This window comes from Eurytemora carolleeae, unplaced genomic scaffold (genome assembly GCF_000591075.1).
Source record: "Eurytemora carolleeae unplaced genomic scaffold, Eaff_2.0 scaffold970, whole genome shotgun sequence".
Taxonomy (NCBI): Eukaryota; Metazoa; Arthropoda; class Copepoda; order Calanoida; family Temoridae; genus Eurytemora; species Eurytemora carolleeae.
In genome coordinates this window covers 59,207-81,923 of record NW_019397088.1, presented here as the reverse complement: position 1 = coordinate 81,923, position 22,717 = coordinate 59,207, and the positions used below count along the sequence as shown (strand labels likewise).

Sequence of the window (22,717 nt, the reverse complement as noted above, 5' to 3'; positions counted from 1 at the left end):
CGGTTTAAATATGGTTGGTTTCACTTAAAAATGTATCAAATGTTTCAAGATTTAAGCCGGCGCTTAATTTAAACCGGGGTTTGGCGGATTTAAACCGCGGCTCAAATTCTTTAAATTCCATCTCATGAATGATAAATCGTACACAAAAGTTTATAAATACTTAAATAGTTTCTGTATAAAAAAGTTTCTGTATAAAATAGTTTCTGTATAAATAGTTTCTGTATAAAATAGTTTCTGTATAAAATGGCCTTGAATTGCCTATTTACCTATTCCCCCCAAGTTCATCTAATTGTGTTTTTAGGAAACAATGAATGCAATCCTCACCCTTCTCACACTTTTTTCATTTTTAAAGAGAGTGTTCGCGAAAATGAAGGAATATGTTTAAAAAAAGTAACATAGAAAAATTGTACCGATCAATTCAGGAATTAATCTTGGTTAATCCTAGTATATACCCCCTTTTCATTTTCGGGACCACACTCTTTAAGTTTGACCCGTTTCTTTGGGAAAGGAATTGCGTTTTTCCACAAATCTTAATTTTTTAATACCTAAATCTCAACAACCAGATGATTCATACCTTTCATATTTTAAACTTACATTGTTTGATCCACCAGAATTCATAGTTTGAAATATCTACGGTCTACGACATTTGGTTTTAAAGAAATTGGGATTTAAAAATCTGAGTTTGTTTTTGTTAATTTTTCATTGGAATTTGTGTTTTTATTTATATCGTTATCTATAAATATTGATTCTTTGCGTGGAAAATAAAAATAAAAAATGTTATTATTATATTATTTTAAATGATTCAAGATATTAACGAGAAACTGGGACAAGCTATAAGAGGGTGGGGGGAGGGGGGAGTGAAATTAAAGATAAGCAATAAGTATTAATATATCTATGTGGTCAAAATCCGGGAGGCTGCGTGGGGTGGGGGACGGGGGTACAACAAGGCAGTCATGGGGTGGGGAGTGGGAGGGGAACATGGGAAAATCCGAAATTGTGCAAATATTACATTTTAATTTATTTCTAATTTGACATGATTTATCTGTAGGCTCAGGATACCTAAACACAAAACAAAATATGGTGAATATCCGTGAATAATAAATATCATGTAGAGATATTTAGTGACAAATATTGAACAGAGAAAGATGTGATAAAGGTTCTGTGATTGAAAATGCAGTGCTTGGTACCAGGCGCGGCGGAGCTTGCTCAGCTCGGCAAGGGTAGCTGGGGTCGGCGCGACTAGCTGGGCGGGTTCACAAGGATCAGCTGATTCCTCAGGTATTTATAGAACTCTAGTCAATCTTGGCGCAACGCAGTATTCAAGTCTCATACAAGTTTTAATATAATATATTCTAGTGTGCAGTGTAAAATGCAGTTATTTGAAGTAAGCTAGGAAACGGTAATTAAATCAAAACATTTAATATTTAATATTTGAATTTTCTCATTTAGGGGGATTCACATTTTTAAAGGTTTTTACGTTTAGTTTTAAATTTAAAGGAAATGAAATCTAATTAGCTAATCTCTACATCTGTTCTATTCTGTGAAATTAAATAGTCTACATAAGTGGTTTACACCATCAGGTTGCAAAGATATATATAGATATAGATATTTTATTAAAAAATGATTCCTAAATGAAATCAGGCAATGTTTTAGTTAACCTCCTTTAGTAATAATTAGAATAAAGACAATAATAAAACAAATAATGAAATGATAAAATTAAGAAAAACAACCCCTTTTTCTAATAATAGACCAGTGTCCGAATTTAATGAATTTAAGTCGCGTCTAAAACCCCCCAAAAACCGGTTTCAATTGAGCGCCGGCTTAAATCGTGAAAAATGTTATACAATTTTAAGCGGAATCAACCATATTTGAGCCGCGGCTCAAATTTAAGTCGCGGCTCAAATACTTTGAATTCAGCCTCTTTGGTGTTTTTTTTTAATTGATTGTGATTTGTTTAATTGTTTGAATTTATTCTCTTCGGTGGTTAAACCGATCTATTATTGTTCAACAGTTCGAAAAGATTTGCCAGCTGACAGATTTTAAAGCATACAAATCTAATAAATTTAATTTCAAAATTTAAAGTTTTCCAATGAAGTTAAAGTCAGAGAGCTTAACTAAAATACATACCGTGCACACCCCTAAGAAGTATTTTTAATTGTTAAAGAGCTGGATTGTAAACGTAATTTCAAGTGACCCTCTATGCAAAGATTTCAATGCCTAAATCACAACGATATACCCTTGAAACCTTTATATGATGAATAATGTGAAACTATTGTCTTTTTTCTATAGATATAAAAGTGTTTAAAGGGACAGACCGGCTATGTAAGGTAGTTAAACTGAGTATGCAGTGTTGTGGACAAATTCTTTAGGATTCATTTGAGACATTTTAAAACCAAGCTGAGAACATTCCCGTGTGGGTTTCCCGAGTTCTCTAATCAAATTTAAGGCCAAACGATCAAGGGGTTATAAGTTTAATGAAGAATTTTCTTGAGATTGTTAAAATTCTCGTCAAAAAAAATCTTATCTTCTAAAATAAATTTTCCATGTTAATATGTATTTTGCAAAAGTTAAAAAATGCAGAATGATATATGTATAGCTAGGTGTAAATAAACAAACGGGCAAATTATAAACATAAAACTAGTTCAGCATTTCACGTAAACATTGCAGATAATTACTGGCAAAATATAGGTTGAGAAGAAATCAAAACTAAATATCTAAAAGAAAGCCAAGGGGAAAAAAATTTCAAAATAAAAAGTCATGAGAGAAAATTTCAAAAGAAATAAAATCCTAGGTTTTTTATTCCTGGGACTTTTTATAATTCAGTGTGCGTTTGAAGATTGCCAACAATGCATTAGGAAAAAGAATCATAAGTTTTTAAGAATTTTTTTTAAGAAAAATTAGTATTATCTATTATTATTATAAAGTAGACAAAAAAAGACTGGAACCAAATAGAATCAACCAGAATAAACTAGAATAAACTAGAATAAACTAGAATAAACTAGAATAAACTAGAATAAACTAAATAAACTAGAATAAACTAAAATAAACTAAAATAAACTAGTATAAACTAGAATAAGTTAAAATAAACTAGAATACACTAAAATAAACTAGAATAAACTAAAATAATGTAAAATAATGTAAAATGATTAAAATAAACTAAAATGAACTAAAATAAACTGAAATAAATTATAAAGTAAACTAAAATAAACTAAAATAAACTATAAAATAAGTTAAAATAAATTAAAATAAACTAAAATAAATTAAAATAAACTAAAATAAATTAAAATAAACTGAAATAAACTGAAATAAAATATAAAATAAACTAAAATACTGATATAAACTAGAATCAACTAGACTAACTAAAATAAACTAAAATAAGCTAGAATAAACTAAAATAAACTAAAGTAAATAGAATCAACTAGAATAAACTAAAATTAGCTAAAATCACTTAAAATCATCTTGAATCAACTAGAATCAACTAAAATATTTTTGAATCAACTAGAATCAACCAGAATCATCTAGAATCAACTAGAATTAATTGGAATCAACTAAAATCAACTAGAATCTATTAAAATTCACTAGAATCAACAAGATTCAACTAGAGTCAACTAGAATCAGTTAAAATTAACTAGAATCAACTTTAAAAAACTAGAATAAATTAAACATCAACTAGAAATAATTAGTAATAACTAGATTAGCTAGAAATAACTTGAAATAACTAGAAATATCTGGAAATAACTAGAAATAACTAAAAATAACTAGAAATAGCTAGAAACAACAAGAAATAACTAGAAATAACTATGAATAACAAGAAGTAACTAAAAATAACTATAGAAATTACTAGAAATAGCTAGAAATAACTAGAAATAACTAGAAATAACTAGAAATGACTAGAAATAACTAGAAATAACCAAGATGAACTAGATAAAACAATGATAAACTAGAACATGAACTGTTCAGGTTGAAGAGTAAGGTTGTGACGAAGAACAGCTCCAAGATGGTGGTTAACGAGGAGGATGTTGTTAATATTATGGCTGGGATGGAACACGCCGGAGGGATCAAACTCAACGATCATAAACGGAAACTCAAAAACAGGTTAAATTTAAACTTTTTCTTTACACAAATTTTGGTTAGGTTGGCCCAAATTATATTTGACCCCCAAGAGATAAAGAGCCGTCATTCAGAGCAGGGTTGGCAAAATCCGAAATTATTCTATGCATGAAGTCCTGACAATGACATGCTAGAGACATTGTGGTATTAATTTCATTATGATCGAATAATAATAATTGAGAGAAAAAGTCTAAAGATGTTTTTTTAACACCCTTAGTTTTGATTACAACACAAGTTTCAAATAAATCTTTTTAATTAAAAATGATTATTTAGATTTTTGTTTTAATGAAGTTGTAAAAATAAATCTAAAAAACATAGCTTTCTAGATTTGAGATATGTCGAAAGCTTGGACAAGGAACCTATGGAAAAGTACAGCTGGGGATCAATAAAGAAACAGGGCAAAAGGTAGAAAAAAAACTTTTGTTTAATTTTTAAAAAATGCAAAAATGCAGAGAAGGAAACGAAAAAGATATTAAAACAAAAAGTTTATCAGTTCTCAAATTTGGAACAATAAAACTGTGGAATAGGAAGACGACCCTTCAACTAAAGTTATGAATACTCCAAAAAACTTGAAACACAATAATTGTTCTTGGTACACAAACCTATTTAACGTTAAAGGACTGTAAGCGTAATTTCAAGTGACCCTTCATGCAGAGATGGCAATGCCCGATTCACAACAGTACCCTTAAAAGTTTGTTTTGATTAAGTTTGAATTAGATAACCATGTTAATTATCAGAATTTACTTTTAAAATTAGAAAAACGACAATATCTTCCGTACTTTTTATCAGATAAAGGTTTCAAGTGTATCGTTGTGAATCAGGCATTGTCATCTTTGCATGGAGGGTCTGCCATTGAAATTGCGCTTATAGTCTATTGCAAACTTTTTGATTTAAAACAACATCAAATGCGCATAAGATTACAATGATGTCGTTTTCTTTTCCACGGCTTATGGGTCCCTTTGTAAATAAACAAAATAATAACAATGACGATCTAATGTATTCCAGGTGGCGATCAAGACGATTAAGAAAAGTAAGATCGAGACCGAGGCAGATCTTATTCGAATTCGTCGTGAGATACAGATCATGTCCTCAGTTCAGCATCCGAATATTATTCATATCTACGAAGGTAACACCAAATATTATTCATATATAGGAAGGTAAGACCTAACATTTTTCATAATTTCGTCGATTTGTTATCGTAATCTGTAGTTCATCCTGCCTTAAAGGGAGTGGTTCGTCAAATAATTTATCGGACAAATCACCAATAATTAATAGATTTAATGGTTTTAGGTACTTTCCTAAAGGATTTTTCCCAAGTGGCAACTTCCCAAGTGTCCAATTTCCCTCTGAGGCGCCGCAGGCTGCAATGGTGGTCGAGAGCTGCGGCTAGGATGGGGTATGGGGCCGAGTGCTGCGGCTAGAACAGGCTGGGGGCCGAGCTCTGTGGCTAGCACAGACTTGGGAAGTTGTCGCTTGGGAAATTGCACATTTGGGAAGTTGCCACTTGGAAAATACCCTTGGAAAGTTGCCACTTGGGAAATCCTTTGGGAAAGTACTCTAATGCAATTTTGGGTTTTGTGGCAGAACGGTTTGGACTAATTTCTTTTTACAAAAACATCAAATCGAAAACAAATCGATTTATATTTCAGTTTTCTTTTTTCACCCTATAACCCCCTTTCATTTCTCGCTTGATTTTCCTTTAATCCTCTTTCATTTTTCACGGGATTTCCCTTGAACCCCCTTTCATTTCTCTCGGGATTTCCCTTGAACCCCCTTTCATTTCTCGCGGATTTCCCTTGAACCCTCTTTCATTTCTCGCGTGATTTCCCATGAGCCCCCTTTCATTTCTCGCGGGATTTCCCTTCAACTCCCTTTCACTTCTCGTGGGATTTCCCTTGAACCCCTTTTCATTTCTCGCGGGATTTTCCTTGCACCCCCTTTCATTTCTCGTGGGATTCCCCTTGAACCCTCTTTCATTTCTCGCGTTTCTCGCGTTATTTCCCTTGAACCCCTTTTCATTTCTCGCGTGATTTCCAACGAACCCCCTTTCATTTCTCGCGGGATTTCCATTGAACCCCCTTTCATTTCTCGCGGGATTTGAATTGAACCCCCTTTCATTTCTCGCGGGATTTCCATTGAACCCCCTTTCATTTCTCGCGTTATTTCCCTTGAACCCCCCTTTCATTCCTCGCGGGATTTCCCTTGCATCCCCTTTCATTCCTCGCGGGATTTCCCTTGAACCCCCTTTCATTTCTCGCGGGATTTCCCTTGAACCTCTTTTCATTTCTCGCGTGATTTCCATTGAACCCCCTTTCATTTCTCGCGAGATTTCCCTTGAACCCCCTTTCATTTCTCGCGTGATTTCCATTGAACCCCCTTTTATTTCTCGCGGGATTTCCATTAAACCCCCTTTCATTTCTCGCGTGATTTCCCTTGAACCCCCTTTCATTTCTCGCGTTATTTCCCTTGAACCCCCTTTCATTTCTCGCGGGATTTCCATTGAACCTCCTTTCATTTCTTGCGTTATTTCCCTTGAACCCCCTTTCATTTCTCGCGGGATTTCCATTGAACTCCCTTTCATTTCTCGCGGGATTTTCATTGAACCCCCTTTCATTTCTCGCGTTATTTCCCTTGAACCCCCTTTCATTTCTCGCGGGATTTCCATTGAACCCCCTTTCATTCCTCGCAGTTTTTCACTTTAACGATCCGAATAGAATCTATAAATCAAAATATTTGATTTTGTTTGAAAACAAAACCTTCTCTCCTGATCTTGTTAATGGTTCTAACCTAAAGATATGAAGAATAGAACATCATTTCGTCACAGGGTTAAAGATTAAAGGGACCAGATACATAATTTTAAGTAATTCTCCGTTAAACAAAAAGAAGTGGCATGTTCGAATAACAAATGTACCCTTAATAGCAATAGTTGATAAATAATTAATGAAATATTTCTCTTCAAAAAATTGGTTGCTTTAACGAAAAAAATTGTGAGAATGAAACGATTTCAAGCTTCCACATTGTTCATCACGTAAAGCTACCATTGTGAACAGGGCATGTCCCTATTTTTAAGTAGAAGGTCCCTTGAAGTTACAAGGACAGCCCCTTTTAAGTTTATTAGAATTTTTTTTAAAATTTCTAATCTGATCTTTTCATGACAAATAATATTTGTTCAGTAGATATATCTAGTTTACTAGTTTAACTATTTAGTGTTTGAGAACAAGGAGAAGATGGTTCTTGTAATGGAGATTGCTGCTGGAGGAGAACTATACGATTATCTCAGGGATATATCCAACCCTATATATCCAACCCTTTATATCCAACCCTTTATATCCAACCCGTTATATCCAACCCTTTATATCCAACCCTTTATATCCAACCCGTTATATCCAAACCTTTATATCTAACCCTTCATATCTAACCCTATATATCCAACCCTATATATCCAACCCTATATATCCAACCCTATATATCCAACCCTTTACATCCAACCCTTTATATCCAACCCGTTATATCCAAACCTTTATATCTAACCCTTCATATCTAACCCTTTATATCTAACCCTATATATCCAACCCTTTATATCTAACCCTTTATATCCAACCCTTTATATCCAACCCTTTATATCTAACCCTATATATCCAACCCTTTATATCCAACCCGTTATATCCAACCCTTTATATTTAACCCTATATATCCAACCCTATATATCCAACCCTTTATATCTAACCCTTTATATCCAACCCTTCATATCTAACCCTTTATATCTAACCCTATATATCCAACCCTATATATCCAACCCTTTATATCTAACCCTTTATATCCAACCCTTTATATCCAACCCTATATATCCAACCCTATATATCCAACCCTTTATATCCAACCATATATATCCAACCCTATATATCCAACCATATATATCAAACTCTTTATATCCAACCATATATATCCAACCCGATATATTCAATCCTGTATATCCTATATCCAACCCTATATCCAACCCAATATATCCAACCCTATATATCCAACCCTGTACCTAAGGGTAAGGGATGATAAAATACCTAAGAGCTAGGGGAGTAATGTGAAGATAAATGGAGTTTTGGGGGATTAACGGAGCAGTTTTTGTTGGATAACATTTACTAATATTTCGGTTTATGAGCTCATTTTGTTATTCCACGCTTTTTTACTAACTGTCTGCTCCTCTCTCATCAACATTTTTCCTTTCCAACCTCTTTCTGCCTCCCCCCTCATCTTGATTTTGTTTGCGATTATTTTGGTTTTTATCTTGGTTGCTTACCACTACAACCTTCATATTTCAAATCAAATCAAATCAAATATTTATTGCACGAAGATTAGAATTTATACAATATAAATATCACATAGAAAAGTATAATCCTCGTTCTTCTGATCTTTCTTCTTTTATTCTTCTCCTTTTTCTCCTTTTCTTTCTCCCGCCACACTTAACTTATCACTAATCCACTTTTTTGCTTATTCTTTTTCTTTACATTTTCTCTTCCTTTAATTCTTTTCCTTCCCTTTTCCTTATTCTTTTCATTTCCTATTCCATACTTTTCTTGCGGCTTTCCCTTCTCACTTCCTATTCCATTCTTTCCTTCTGCTTTTCTTCCTTAGTTCTTCTTCAATTCGTCCCTTCTGTATTTCCTTCTCACTTTCAGTTACATTCTTCCCATTTACTTTTCCTTCTGTTTCCCCTTTTTTTCTGGCTTTATTTCCCTTTCTTCCCTTTTTCTTTATATTCACACTTCCTTTCTCTTTCTTATTCCTCTTTCATTCTTCCCTTCTGTCTTTTCTTTTATTACTTCAAGTTCCTTTCTTCCCTTTTTCTTTTCTTTCTAATTTCCACTTCCTTTTTCCTTTCTAATTTTTCTTTCTCATTCTCCTTTCATTATTTCTTTCTGTGTTTTTATCAATTCCACTTTCATGTCTCCCCTCTATTTTTCTTTTTCACTTTTACTTCCCTGTCTTCCCTTCTATTTCTATTTCCTTGTATTTCCTAAGGTTGGATTGTGTACATATATAGTGAGAGGAAGAGTTTAGAGGAAGGAGAGGCAAGGAGAATATTTAGACAGATCTCTACAGCAGTCTACTACTGTCACAAGGTGAATAATTAATTCTTAAAACATGAAAATCCACCGGTAAAACGGTAAAATCTGAGAAATTTTTAAATGTAATTTTTTGTAATGTAAGATGTTGGCAAATGGTTTACAATGTAAATTTATCACTAGAAAACTAGTTTTTTTTTTCATTTTATTTGTTAGTTGTGAATTTACAACTCTCCTAAACTTTTCCATTAGTCACTCATCTAATCTTCTGTAAAAGTGATGATATTGAATCTATAATTTACATATGGGCTAAATGAGTCACTCAATAGATGAGTGATTAAGCTTGTGAGCTAGGGCCTAAGAATGCCTCTACAGTTTATAGTTTGGGCCAAAATAAACATAAAGGTTTAAATCTTCCTTGCAACACAGAAAGAACATGAATATAACTTATCATACGAGGCAATAACATTTAACACAAAACACGAAAGAAATATTTAGTAAAAACCTAAATGAATAAATAAATCAATGATAAATAAAATATTGAATTTTTATTTTTATTAATTATCAGAACAGGTGTTGAAAATTTAGGAGCAGGTTTCACAACAACGATCCCTAAAATATACTTATCAAAACCAAATAAATTTTAAAAATTATCAAATATACGATTGGTGCATTATTTGTATATGTTGAAATATGAATACATACTATACCGATTATTACTACAGCTATAAAAAGTACCCTGAGCAAGAACTCTTTCCGAATTCTATAAATGATATCTGACTAAGGATTTTTACATCTAGAAATAAATAGTTAGCGCCTGAGTCAGTCTGCGGGAATTGATTCTCTTCTATATATATACTTTGCTTGTCTGTTTGTCTGTGTGTCCGTTTGTATCCAATAAACGTCAAAACGGCTGAACCCAGGGAAGGTTTATAGAAGATCAAAATTTCAAAAATTTGCCTCCAACAAAATTCGATTTTCAATAAATGTTGAAAATCCACGATTTTTTTTATAAAATTCGCAACATTTTTTGTTTTTGTTTTACAATGTATACAAAGAGGATATGTTCACAATGGATTGGAAATAGAAGATTGGCTCGAAGCGCCATAAAAGCCTAGTTGTATAGATTTTGATAACAATTATTGGAACGCTGGGACATCCCATAGACATATATATTCATTGATGGGACATTGCATAGATAGAAAAGACAAGTTGAATCCTTTCCGGTTTCCGACAATTTTCATATTTTCACAAAGATTAGATTTGGTAATCTAACCTGCAGTTTTACCTTGAGAAAGGATTCTAATCTGTAGTAGTACCCTGAGTAAGGATTCTAACCTGTAGTAGTACCCTGAGTAAGGATTCTAACCTGTAGTAGTACCCTGAGTAAGGATTCTAACCTGTAGTAGTACCCTGAGTAAGGATTCTAACCTGTAGTAGTACCCTGAGTAAGGATTCCAACCTGTAGTAGTACCCTGAGTAAGGAGTCTAACCTGTAGTAGTACCCTGAGTAAGGATTCTAACCTGTAGTAGTACCCTGAGAAAGGATTCTAACCTAACCTGTAGTAGTACCCTGAGTAAGGATTCTAACCTGTAGTAGTACCCTGAGTAAGCATTCTAACCTGTATGCCGGAATATCACAGTATTTTCGCATTTCTTTCCTCTTACAAACGGGAGACTGATCCTTCCTATACATACACCCTAGCAGATATTAAATAATATGCATGCAAGTGACCTTACTTTTTAAACTCAAAATATTGATTGGGGTTTGATAAGTCAATCCAATAACAAGGATAAAAAGTGAGTTATGTCCCTGAGAAGATATGATAAAGACGGCCCGGAGTTCTATCCGTCCTAACCTCATTTACTCCTATAAATACTTAAGCCAGAGTTGTGTCAATTCAAGAGTTAAGTGGAATGCTAGAGTTTAAGTTTTGAAAACAATCAGTTTAGAAAGAAAAGTCTCAAGGTTGGATCGGAGACACTCATTGCAAGGTTAAATAAACAAAATACATTCACTCATTATAGAAAATACTAAACTAACATATCATAGTATAAATAAAGTATAATTAAGTAAAAATACCCCGGAATGAAATATTCCCTGTAAAAGCTGTAAATTATAGTTGCTCACTAAATTCGGAAAATTAACTGAAATTAACGAAAAATTAACCTTTAACAGGCTTTAAATTAGATAATGATATACATAAACTTTAACACATTAAATTAATACCCGTTGCAAGTTCATACATCTCACTCTTAACATATGCTTTGCTCGTCTTTGGGTGTTTGTCCATTTGTATCCAATAAACGTCAAAACGGCTGAACCGATCGAGACAACATTTTTAAGACAACTTACATATCCCCAGCGAAGACGAAACTGAAAAAATGTCGAAATGTATTATTTGTGAAAATTCGCCAAATTAAATAGAGAAATCAACGAAAATTTGAGAATGATTTAAAATGACCTAGCATTTCTATATTTTCGTTATTTCTTTTAAAAATATGACACCTTATAACCATCAGTGATCTATCAAGTTCATCAAGGGAAGGGAACGCTTTTAAATAAATAATTTTACAGAACATTTTTTTTCGAACGTCTTACTGTACACAGACCCATTTCACTTAATTTGTCGATGTTCAAGCTACTTGTAAAACTATTTGCTTTATAACAATGTTGATTTCCTATTCCACAGTTTCATGGGTTCAAAGATAATCAGTGGTGTATATAATTCAATTTTTTATTTCCTTTCCAAACTTGACAACTCAAAAGACAAAATTTTTAAGATTCACAATTTAGCGCAAAAAGGATGTTTTTTTTAAAGCAGGGGGAGGGAGGAGAATTAAATACACCATTAAAGATAATACATTAGCTATTAGTGTAGGTCAATAAAGGTTGACCAATTAGTGTGGGTGATCTAGTTTACTCGATAACCTCAAAATCAAGATAGAAAGTAGAAAAAAATATTATGAAAATGCAAGGGAGCTCTGAGTTTCAGTCACTGTCCCTACCTACAGAAGCGCCTAATTACGACCCTGTATCTATCTAAGCACTCCAATGTAGGTAAAAACTACCTTTACAGCAATTGACACTCTAAATCCTCATATGACGTCACTGCTTATTTTAAAGAATACTTAATTTTGCGGCTCACTGAATATAAACGAACTCAAAAATTGAAATCTTGCTATGATATGACTGAGATAACTAACCTGCAAGGTGTAGAGCAGTCTCCAGGATTACAAACTGTTCTATGAATAGATCTTGATCCACAAACATTCTGTCCATGTCCAGGACACGTGTACAGCATACTCATGTACCCTAGAAGGACACATTTACAGCATACTCATGTACCCTAGTAGGACACATATACAACATACTCATGTACCCTAGTAGGACACATGTACAGCATATTCATGTACCCTAGTAGGACACATGTACAGCATGGTAATGTACCCTAGTAGGACACATGTACAGCATACTCATGTACCCTAGTAGGACACATATACAGCATGGTAATGTACCCTAGAAGGACACATGCACAGCATACTCATGTACCCTAGTAGGACACATGTACAACATACTCATGTACCCTAGTAGGACACATGTACAACATACTCATGTACCCTAGTAGTACACTTGTACACCATACTCATGTATCCTATCAACAAGATACTGTACAAGACCTGATTACCTGCTCCGCAAGATACTGAACAAGGTCCCCAACCCTGCTCCAACCAGTAGACAGGACAGGGAACACGATTGCACTCTCTTATCTAGAATACGGAGAAATATAAAAGCTTTAAAAAATGGATTGACTGTTTTTAATATAAATATAATCTAATCTCTGGAGAGAATATAAAAGTTCACTTTTGAACATGATATCCTGGATATTTACCTGTTCTGGTTTTGGTTGGACGCAGAATCTAACATCCACCATGTTTCTCCAGATTTGATCTGTTCTATTCTCATGGCTGGGCAAGCAAAACACCTCTCTAACAGAAAACTGTAAACGTAATGTCAAGTGACCTTCCATGCAAAGATGGCAACGCCTGAGTCACAACTGAACCCTTTATCTCATTAGTTGAATCGTAAAATTAAGGTTACAGATTTTCAGTAGACTCCAAACTGAGAATTTAACTTGAAAGGAGTCCATGTATCGTTAGTCCGGAGAGAGTTGATGTTTATGTTAGAGGGACCTTATGTCATGTTTCATAATAATTCACAGCAAGCAAATATGTTCACCTTCAAAACAAGGTGAAAGTAAGATATGTCAGCTTTTTAAGCAAAAGAGTTTGGGGGGAGGGGAGGGGGGGATGCAGTACATCTTTTTTAATGCTTTGTCATTGTTCTAAGCTTGTTTGGATTTATTTTATCCATCTCATTCATCTAATTATTTGAATTAAATCTCGGCCCAGAATTTTGAATAATATGAGAAAGGTATCTGTCATGCTATACAGGGTTAAATCTAGCGAGGGTTGAATTTGGTTTTTAGTGCACTTGCAGATGTCTGTTTGGATGTCCGATCATAACTCATTAACCCCTTGACCGATTTGGCTCAAATGTTGATTGGGGAACTTGTTTGTTAAAGTTTTTAAAAGCTTGGCAAAGCTGGGTTTCCAAGCTAGATAAATATACAGTCCTTTAATGGTGTATATCTAATGAAAGAAAGAAACAAGTTTACAGCTGCAAGGAACCACGATTAAAATCTGTACAGTCGTCTCTGCAGTCTCATCCTTTGTGGATAACCCTGTACCTGTATTGAGTTCCAGTTTTCCCACAGGTTTGGTCGCAGTTCTCCCAGTCTCCCTCCACCCACTCGGCCTCACACTGGAACGTGTTGCAGGGCCGATGCTCCGTCCTGGGACGGTTTCTTTTTACTCCGCAATGTTTTCTCTGAACCCTGTTCCCTGTGATGCTATCGTAGCATCGTATAATCATCTTCTGAACTCCTCCTCCACAATCCTCGGAACATGTTGACCAGCCTCGGGTCTGCCATTCGTACCTACCGAAACCAATGATGTAAAAGCAATTTTGGAAATATATTTCGAAGATTTTTTTATTCATACAGATAACGTAAGAGTTAATGAAACTGTCAAAATTCATGAAATCAAAAATCCATACAGCCCGTCAACTTGTATCTTGTTTTGTAGGTTTATAATCTACCTTGATCTACTGGAGAGAGTGTCTTCTTTAGGTTCGTATGTATATTTGATGTAAACTTCTCCTTCCTCTCCTTCTACCCCTGTCAACCCAACCAGTATGGGAGCTAGGAGAGGACCTCGAGCAGTTACAAACTCTCGTCCATGCACACTCTTGAACTCAAACTTTGCTCCGTGTACTATGAGAGATTTGTACCCGGAGTTGATGGTAGTTCCGTCTAGGAATAAAGAAGAGCCTTTTCTCTCTTTCATGACTAAACACACAATCTTGAAAATATGTTTACACAAAGATACAGGGATATCATGCATGATATAGAGATACAGGGATGGATACAGGACCTGGATGAAAAGATACAGAAACACCTGACAAGGAAAAAAAGATAAAGAGTTACAGTATAAATATAAAAGAGATTTATTCAGGATACAGCCTTGGATATAAGGCTACAGAAATTCTTCACATGGAGTTTGGGATACAGTGTGAATCACACCTGGATACCGGGAGACAGGGATAAAGTACCAGGAAAAAGGGTTACAAGGAAGGATTTTTTTCAAAATTTTCCTAGATGAACTTTATCCCCAGATATTTTCTGAACCTCGAGCCATCTTGAACCCGCAGGGAGAAGGAATACTTTGGTGAACATCTTGTTCACTTTTCTCTGGATAGTTTCTCTCTCAGTGATACATTTCGTCCCGTCTCCGGCACAAATTCCACACTGGTCTTCTTCTAGCGGAGATCCAAGTATTTTATCACACCCAACCTCCACACAGGTTCCTTGGATACAGATATTACTGGGATGATCATAGGAGCACGGTGTTCCGTCGATCACATGATCATCTGTCATCACGTGTTCTTTAGTTTTAGTATTATAACAGGCAAGCCTACATTTATATTTTAAATCTTCGTGTTCATATGGCAACCATTCTTGAGATTTGTGGGTTGAATCTCCGGTGATGAGCTGGAAGGTTGTGTTGCATTGATCTGCTCTGAAATCTTCATATTTAATGCATCTGTAGATGTTGCAAAGCTGATACTCTTCAGAAATACCAGGACAGGGTTTACCTCCGTAAGACGGTCTGGGATTATCACATCTCCGGGTTCGGAAACTAACACCTCCTCCGCAGGTTCGGGTACAATCTCCCCATCTACTCCAGCTGCTCCAGCCCCCGGAGAGAGCATTGTGTCTCAACCCATCCTTACTTTCTAAACTCTTACTTGTAGATTCACAGTATCCGTTTATGCACCATTTATTCTTACCGCAAGCCGTCCCGTCCATGGGCGGACCTTTCTTAGTCTTACAAAGCTCCGGGTTGTTGTTATGAGTGCACCAAAGATGGGCACAAGGATCAGAGAGTTGAAAACTCCGACAGAACGAGTATCCCTGATCAAACTCCATCCGGCACTGATCATCTAGACTGTACTCGTACTCAATTTTCTCACTGATAAATGTATAGTTGAAGGTAGATTTAGGTTTGTTTCTCATACAAGACCATTGGTTAGACTTGAAATGATATTCTCCGGCAGAGCAGGAGGACCAATGGAAGTAGGAGAAGGTTGCTGCCACCATAGAGGCCATGATACTCCCCTCGTTGGACTCCTTGGAGCAGGTGTTCCCTGCTCCTAGATCTCCATCATGAGATAAACCCAGAATATGTCCCAGCTCATGTGCCAAGATGAATGCACTGGACAAGCCCTCATCTCGGTTCAGAGAACAAGATCTCTCCGGATCACAGACTCCGGAGACAGGAGCGTATCCAGACGGACCTCCGATATTCTTTCTTGTTAACCAAACCGAGATATCATGCCTCTCACCCTTATCCAGACCTCTCCAGACAGCAGTGTTCCAGGAGTTCACGTTCTCCAGAGAAGCTTTAGAATCATCTTCCACTATTGGATTTATAGATTCATCATCATAGAAGATCATTCTTGTAATCACAAACTTGAGGTTGGCTCCCAGGGTTGGATCTCCGTATATAGCACTAACTATATTAATCAGGGTTAGAATATATTGCTTCACAGTATCCTTGCCATGGAATTGAATAACTGAATGATCAATATATAAAGCTGTTTCCAACCATTTGGGTTCGTCCTTCTTTACTCTAAAGTACTCACAGTAGGGTCCGTTACAGACAATATGTCCTTTCTGTCTTTGCACTTTTCTCCGAGCAGCGGCAGTATCAACCTACTCACATAGTTTAAAGGGTCTGTAAGCGTAAGTGACCCTTAATGCAAAGATGACAATTCCCGATTCACAACGGTATCCTTAATAGCGTTAATCAAGTATGAATTAGATATGAATGTTTACAATTCTGAAAATTGATTTTTTTCCATTGTGTTTTTTATAAAAGTGGCTTGCGCTTTTTTACTACAGGAAAATATAAAGGAATTATAAAAATCAAAACTATAAAAACGACAATATACTCCGCATTATTATAAGATAAAGGTGTCAAGGGTACCTTTGTGAATTGGGCAATGCCATCGTTGAATGGACGATCCCTTGAAATACGTTTACAGTCCCTTTAAGTTTTTAATCTAATAATAAAATATTCTTTAAATCAGATTTTAATAACATTTACCTAATTATTTGTAAAGAAATTAGTATTCTTACTTTATTCTTAAATTCTCATGGACACCAAGAGATATTTTTGCAACTTTAGAAAAAAAATATTTTTGTATTACACCGATTTAATTGAAACGATGTAATAAACATTGGTGCAAAACAATATTTTATTGAACAATCCCTTTAAAAAAAGTGTGTTGAAGCTGACCTGCCAAACATCACCTAGTACATGACCCATCCAATCCAGGTCAGAGTTAGAATCCGTCTCAGCCATTGCGTCATCCAGGTTCACCTCAGCAGTTAAACAATCATTGATAAACACAAACATGCTTCCTCATTTTTCAACAATATTTCAAAAATTTAAGTATAAAAATCAAACTTTTCCTTAATAAGGGGTATTAAAAAACCTTGCTTTTAAACCAAAAGTTAGATATCATTCAAATTGTAAATTGGTGGGTCGTATATTTTAAGGAATTGTGTGTTAGCCTTTTTCTATAGAATGTATGAATCTTAGAGCGGTAAGATAGACTTTTTATGTTCCTTAGTTAAACAATTTGGGTATTTTGTGTATTATCAAAGGAACTTAGTTTTTGCCACACATTCTAATTTAAAAAAGCTAATCTTTGCAATCTGATGGTGTAAACCTTTGATATTTCAAACTATCATAATTTTATCTAAAATGATTGATAGTTTGAAATATCTAAGGTCTCCGACATTAAAATGCAAAGATATAGGGATAAGAAAATCAGAGTTTGTGACAAAAACTCAATTTCTTTAATGTTTTTATTTTTTAGAAAAGGATTGAAAAATGTAAAATTTGATATGGAAATATAAAAACAACACAAATTGAAAAAAAATATTTCTAAAATTTTGTTTAACAAAAAATACTTACATCGTACCAATGAAATACATCCTCATCCCCACTCAAGCCAGAGTTCGTAATTAACTCATCTTAAAAATAAAATAAATATTTTTAAAATTAAACATATTTACGTACATAAGGTTGTTGGTGCATATATCAAGAGAATGAGTACATGTGTATTTTTCAGTGTATGAAACTATTTTGGACTTGAGCCAAATATTCGGCTCTTCATTTAGATTAGTATTTTAGTATTTGTCCCTGAAATACAACTTTAGTTTAGTTTAATACTTTCTCATTTTTCTCATCACTTATCAATCCTTCACATCAATTCATACATTTATGCAAATATTTTCTTTCGAACCCCTCCCCCCCCTCCCTCAGCTTCCTTCCTCCTAGAATAATTTTAGTTCTACACTATATCTACATGTTCTTAATGCTATTTTTCTAATTAAGAAAACTTTCAACAACCTTTCAAAAAAAATTCTTCTTGAACAAAATCTCTAGTTCTAGCAAGTCAAATGTACGAAAGCTGTCAAATTTTAGCAAGAAGTGAGATTTTTAACATCTTTATTTTAAGTCTGAAAGGTTTGTCTCCTACAAATGTCAGTTAATGAGAAAAATGTTAGTATTCTTTATTGTAAAAAGCCCGGAAAAATAAAATTAAAACTTGTTGAATATAAAAAGGAAACTTTTGTTACCTTTCTGACTTCTCCGGGATCGGTTTAGAACTTGCGCAGCAGTTAAAGTACTGTCCTGTTCTTTTGTTCTTTGAGTACTGTTCTGTTCTCCTGATAAACGTTGAATACCGTTCTGTTCGCCTGCCACATTCAGAGCACTTTCATGTTCTCCTGGTACACCTTGAGTACTTTCCTGTTCTCCGGATAGACCTAAAGTGCTGTTCTGTTCTTCGGATAGACCTAAAGTGCTGTTCTGTTCTTCGGATAGACCTAAAATGCTGTTCTGTTCTCCGGATAGACCTAAATAGCTGTTCTGTTCTCTGGATATACCTAAAGTGCTGTTCTGTTCTCCGGATATACCTAAAGTGCTGTTCTGTTCTCCGGATAGACTTAGAGTACTGTTCCTGTCTCCTTCTGTCATACCCGTGTACTCTTCAACTAAGGTTCCGAATCCTTTATGTATCTCGCTTTCTCTAAGATCGGGGTTGTTCATATTATCCTTCTTCTCCTGTGGATTCCTAATGTACGGAGGAATGATCTCCATAGAGTGTTCTGACTCAAGGGTTGGGTTCTCAGTACAAGGTTTAATGATATATCCATCTTCCTCTCTCTGTATATATCCAGATATACCATCACAGACACTAACCGCAACTAGATTAATTACCTTGAACTTTTTATTCTTCATTCAAACCTTGATTTTAAAATCTAGTTAAACAGTTCAGCGACATCTACTGTGCTTAAACATTCACAAAAGAACAGAAAAGGTTTAATGTTTAATGATTGAATATCACAAAAGAACAGAAATGTTTTAATTTCTAATGGTTGAATATTACTAAGGACAGAAAAGGTTTAATGTTTAATAATTAAATATTACTAAAGAGCAGAAAAAATTTAATAATTAAATTTGAACCTAGGCTTGATATCTCCTTGTCCACAGATCCTATGTAGAGGCAATCCAGGGATTCTCTAAGACAATAGATAAGATTAACTAGAAGGAGGATCCCAGGTTAACCAGGATAAGGGTGCAAGGTTAACCAGGAGAAGGATGCAAGGTTAACAAGGAGAAGGATGAAATGTTAACCAGCAGAAGGATTCAAGGTTAACCAGAAGAATTATCAACGGTTAACCAGGATGAAGGATGCAAGGTTAACCAGGGTAAGAATGAATTGTTAACCAGGAGAAGAATGAATAGTTAACCAGGAGATTGCAAGGTTAACCAGAAGAAGAATGCAAAGTTAACTAAGAGAAGGATATAAAGTTAACCAGGAGCAGGATGCAAAATTAACCAGGAGAAGAAAGATGGTTAACCAAGAGAAGAATGCAAGGTTAACCAGGAGAAGAATGCAAGGTTAACCAGGAGAAAAATGCAAGGTTAACCAGGAGATGAATGCAAGGTTGACCAGGAGAAGAATGAATTGTTAACCAGGAGATGAATGCAAGGTTAACCAGCAGAAAGATACGCGCAAGTTTAACCAGGAGAAGAATGCAAGGTTTACCAGGAGAAGAATGAATTATTCACCAGGAGAAGAATGCAAGGTTAACCAGGAGAAGAATGAATTGTTAACCAGGCGATGAATGCAAGGTTAACCAGCAGAAAGATAAGCGCAAGTTTAACCAGGCGAAGAATGTCTGGTTTTTCAAGATAAAAAAATACTTCAAGGGCTGATAATTGTAAAGAAACAATAAATATGATTAAAGCTTTGTTGATGTTTAACATGGTTATTTCTGTAAATTGTCTTTTTTGGCAAAAAATTGGTTTCCCTCTTGAAAATAGAAAAACTCGGGCTTGGAAATAAAATTGGATATATTTTTTAAATCCAGTTTAGTAACTACCAAAGTTACTGCATAATTAATAAAAATCTGGCATTATCAAATTAATGGGTTGGTGTGGTTTATTTAAAAAAATTCAGATTTTAAATAACTACATTGTCTGACCTTGCAAGAATAGGTTCAATTGTTTTGGTTCCATTTGCATAGACATACTCCACTACTCCAGACCCTAGCATCAACCCTTCATTCCTGGAGTAGGTTTATTAGTCCTGGTTCTGTTTATATAAATATACTCCACTACTCCAGACCCTAACATCAACCTTTCATTCCTGGAGTAGGTTTATTAGTCCTGGTTCCGTGTTGTGTGGGACCAAACATAACCTCAGGGAAGGTTTATGAAAGCTCAAAATTACAAATAGTTGTCTCCAAAAAATTTTGTTTCTCGAAAAGTTTTGAAAATCCACGAAAAAAAGTTGTAAATCTGAAAAAGATTTTATTATTGTTTATCGAAGAGAAAATGGTGAAAGATCATGCAACTATTAAAAGTTGAAATAGAAGATGGGCGCTAAGTATATAAATATACTCCAATACTCCAGACCCTAGCATCAAACCTTCAGTCATATATCCTAAAATTTCTCGACAAGAAATTCATAGGGATATGCTGAAAGGGAATTAATGAGAATGAGTCAGAATTTATTCAGAAAAAAATGTGTGGGAACTTTTTTAAGTAATAAATAACAGGATCAACAGGATCAACATGATAAACAGGATGAACAGGATCAACAGGATCAACAGGACCAACAGGATCAACAGGATCAACAGGATCAACAGGATCAACAGGATCAACAGGATCAACAGGATCAACATGATAAACAGGATGAACAGGATGAACAGGATGAACAGGATGAACAAGATGAACATGATGAGCAGGATGAACATGATGAACAGGATGAACAAGATGAACATGATGAGCAGGATGAACATGATGAACAGGATGAACAGGATGAACAGGATGAACAGGATGAACAAGATGAACATGATGAACAGGATGAACAGGATGAACAGGATAAACAGGATGAACTGGATGACTCAGGGCTAGGATTAGGATAACCTCAAGGTTACTGTTTTTGTAAGGTGTCAGGATGAAGGACTAATTGCTCAATAGAGTTTTTGAACTGATGAAAAATGAAAGTTTCTTACAGAGGAATACATCCGGAAAGTACTGAAAGGAAATTTCTTCTCAGTATGTTTTCCCAAGCTTTAAACTTGAATTAGTTTCTTATTCTTGATTAAATTCAAATGAAAAAGTGATCCACCATAAAATGTTTACGTTAAGGAAGTTTCAAGACAAAAATGATATCTGAGTCTTGAGGTTTATGGTTCACAGTGTTCACTTCATCTCTCGCCATCTATAAAAACTAGTAATAAAGAAAAAACTGTCAATGAAATATCATGGGATCTATAAAGTTCCAACTGTACAGAAAATATTAGAATAGGGAGTGTTTAAGATAACTATATGGAGGATCAAATCATTACATTCAAGCACAAGGTTTGGCAAGGTCAAAAGCCCATGCTTCCCCCATTTTTTAATAAGGAAATATATCTTTAAAATCTACAACTGTATACATTTTAAAACCGCCGCTTTATCTATATATCTACATCTAGTATCATTTTGTTTACTGATACCTGTTTAGATTTAGTAAGATTGGTCCCCTGTCCAGCATCTGAAGTTCTATCTAAAGATTGAACATTTTTGAAAATATCACCTTTTTCAGTAAACAGTTTCATATTTCATGCAAAATTACATTTTATTCACACTTGTCAGAGGTTTTTAGATATTGCTTTAAAAATATGCGATTGTTTTGTGTAAATACACTTTATAAGTTTTTAAGAAACTTCTGACAATTTTTTTTGAATAATTTGTTCAATAAAAATTACCTGGAGAGACATGTAACTCTCTCTTTTCTCCCTTGTTTTTCTTATTAATCTTGGGGTCACTTTAAAACTTGTTGTACAGTGCAGTACATGGCAGAGGTTCAACAGTACACAACAACACCTTAGAGCAGTACATACATATATTCAACAGTACACAAAAACACCCTTTATCAGTACAACTGTGTACTCAACAATACACCAGAATACTTGCAAATAATTGCAGTACATTATACATTCTTATTAGTACACAAGAACTTCTAAGATAACTACACGTTGCTGATATGATAAGATGTTCTATTAAAAACATCAAGTGCTCTGATAAGGATCGAGTCAGTGTCCTACATAAAATAGTTCAAGATAACACATTCTCAACCCCCCCCCCCTTTCCCAGGTACAAAAGTACTGAGGATGGGAATAAGAAATCACTACTTATCACTAATGTATTTATTTAACAATATTTCTATTGTAAATATATGTAGAGTTAAATGACAAGAAACCTCTTTTTGCCCTGAAGGAAAATACATTATACAGAAATTGTTTTAAAATTTTCACCAAAATATAATAACTCGATGTTCCATACTCCAACAC

The 22,717-nt window shown here is 34.6% G+C and overlaps 2 protein-coding genes across 10 annotated transcripts in view; one reads left to right on the top strand and one right to left on the bottom strand.

Moving 5' to 3' along the window:
- Positions 1–1,048: 1,048 nt before the first annotated feature.
- The window catches only part of LOC111711765 (titin homolog), a 37,733-nt gene continuing 16,064 nt past the window's right edge, over positions 1,049–22,717 (top strand). For 7 of the 8 annotated variants that reach the window (XM_023486196.1, XM_023486194.1, XM_023486201.1 and 4 more), the window contains exons 1-6: positions 1,301–1,399; positions 3,961–4,095; positions 4,437–4,515; positions 5,116–5,236; positions 7,318–7,390; positions 9,149–9,227. In XM_023486196.1, the coding sequence (XP_023341964.1) occupies positions 3,998–4,095; positions 4,437–4,515; positions 5,116–5,236; positions 7,318–7,390; positions 9,149–9,227 (450 nt within the window). In that variant the 5' untranslated portion in view covers positions 1,301–1,399; positions 3,961–3,997. Of the gene's footprint in view, positions 1,279–1,300; positions 1,400–3,960; positions 4,096–4,436; positions 4,516–5,115; positions 5,237–7,317; positions 7,391–9,148; positions 9,228–22,717 lie in introns of those variants that run through there. The other variant, XM_023486195.1, reaches the window with a different exon arrangement.
- Positions 9,704–22,714, bottom strand: LOC111711767 (A disintegrin and metalloproteinase with thrombospondin motifs 3). Of its 2 annotated transcripts, XM_023486202.1 has the most exons (16): positions 22,682–22,714; positions 22,133–22,250; positions 21,881–21,930; positions 20,360–20,443; positions 19,335–19,390; positions 18,446–19,075; positions 17,778–17,836; positions 17,094–17,177; positions 14,887–16,507; positions 14,332–14,581; positions 13,922–14,170; positions 13,064–13,160; positions 12,860–12,941; positions 12,378–12,486; positions 10,793–10,858; positions 9,704–9,782 (listed from the first exon to the last, which is right to left on the bottom strand). In XM_023486202.1, the coding sequence occupies exons 1-16, from the start codon at positions 22,705–22,707 to the stop codon at positions 9,755–9,757; spliced, it is 3,609 nt and encodes a 1,202-aa protein (XP_023341970.1). In that variant the 5' UTR covers positions 22,708–22,714; the 3' UTR covers positions 9,704–9,754. The 2 variants fall into 2 exon arrangements, 1 of the variants encoding a protein (XP_023341970.1); XR_002767313.1 differs by lacking the exons at positions 9,704–9,782; positions 10,793–10,858; positions 12,378–12,486 and having other exon boundaries at positions 13,064–13,158.

Coding starts and splice junctions, on each gene's coding strand:
- LOC111711767 (XM_023486202.1), bottom strand. CDS start 22,707: ATGGAACATCGAGTTATTATATTTTG. Junction 17,837..18,445: donor ATCCCGGAGAAGTCAGAAAG/GTAACAAAAGTT, acceptor TTTATTTTTAAG/ATGAGTTAATTACGAACTCT. Junction 10,859..12,377: donor GACTGCTCTACACCTTGCAG/GTTAGTTATCTC, acceptor GTGTATGTATAG/GAAGGATCAGTCTCCCGTTT.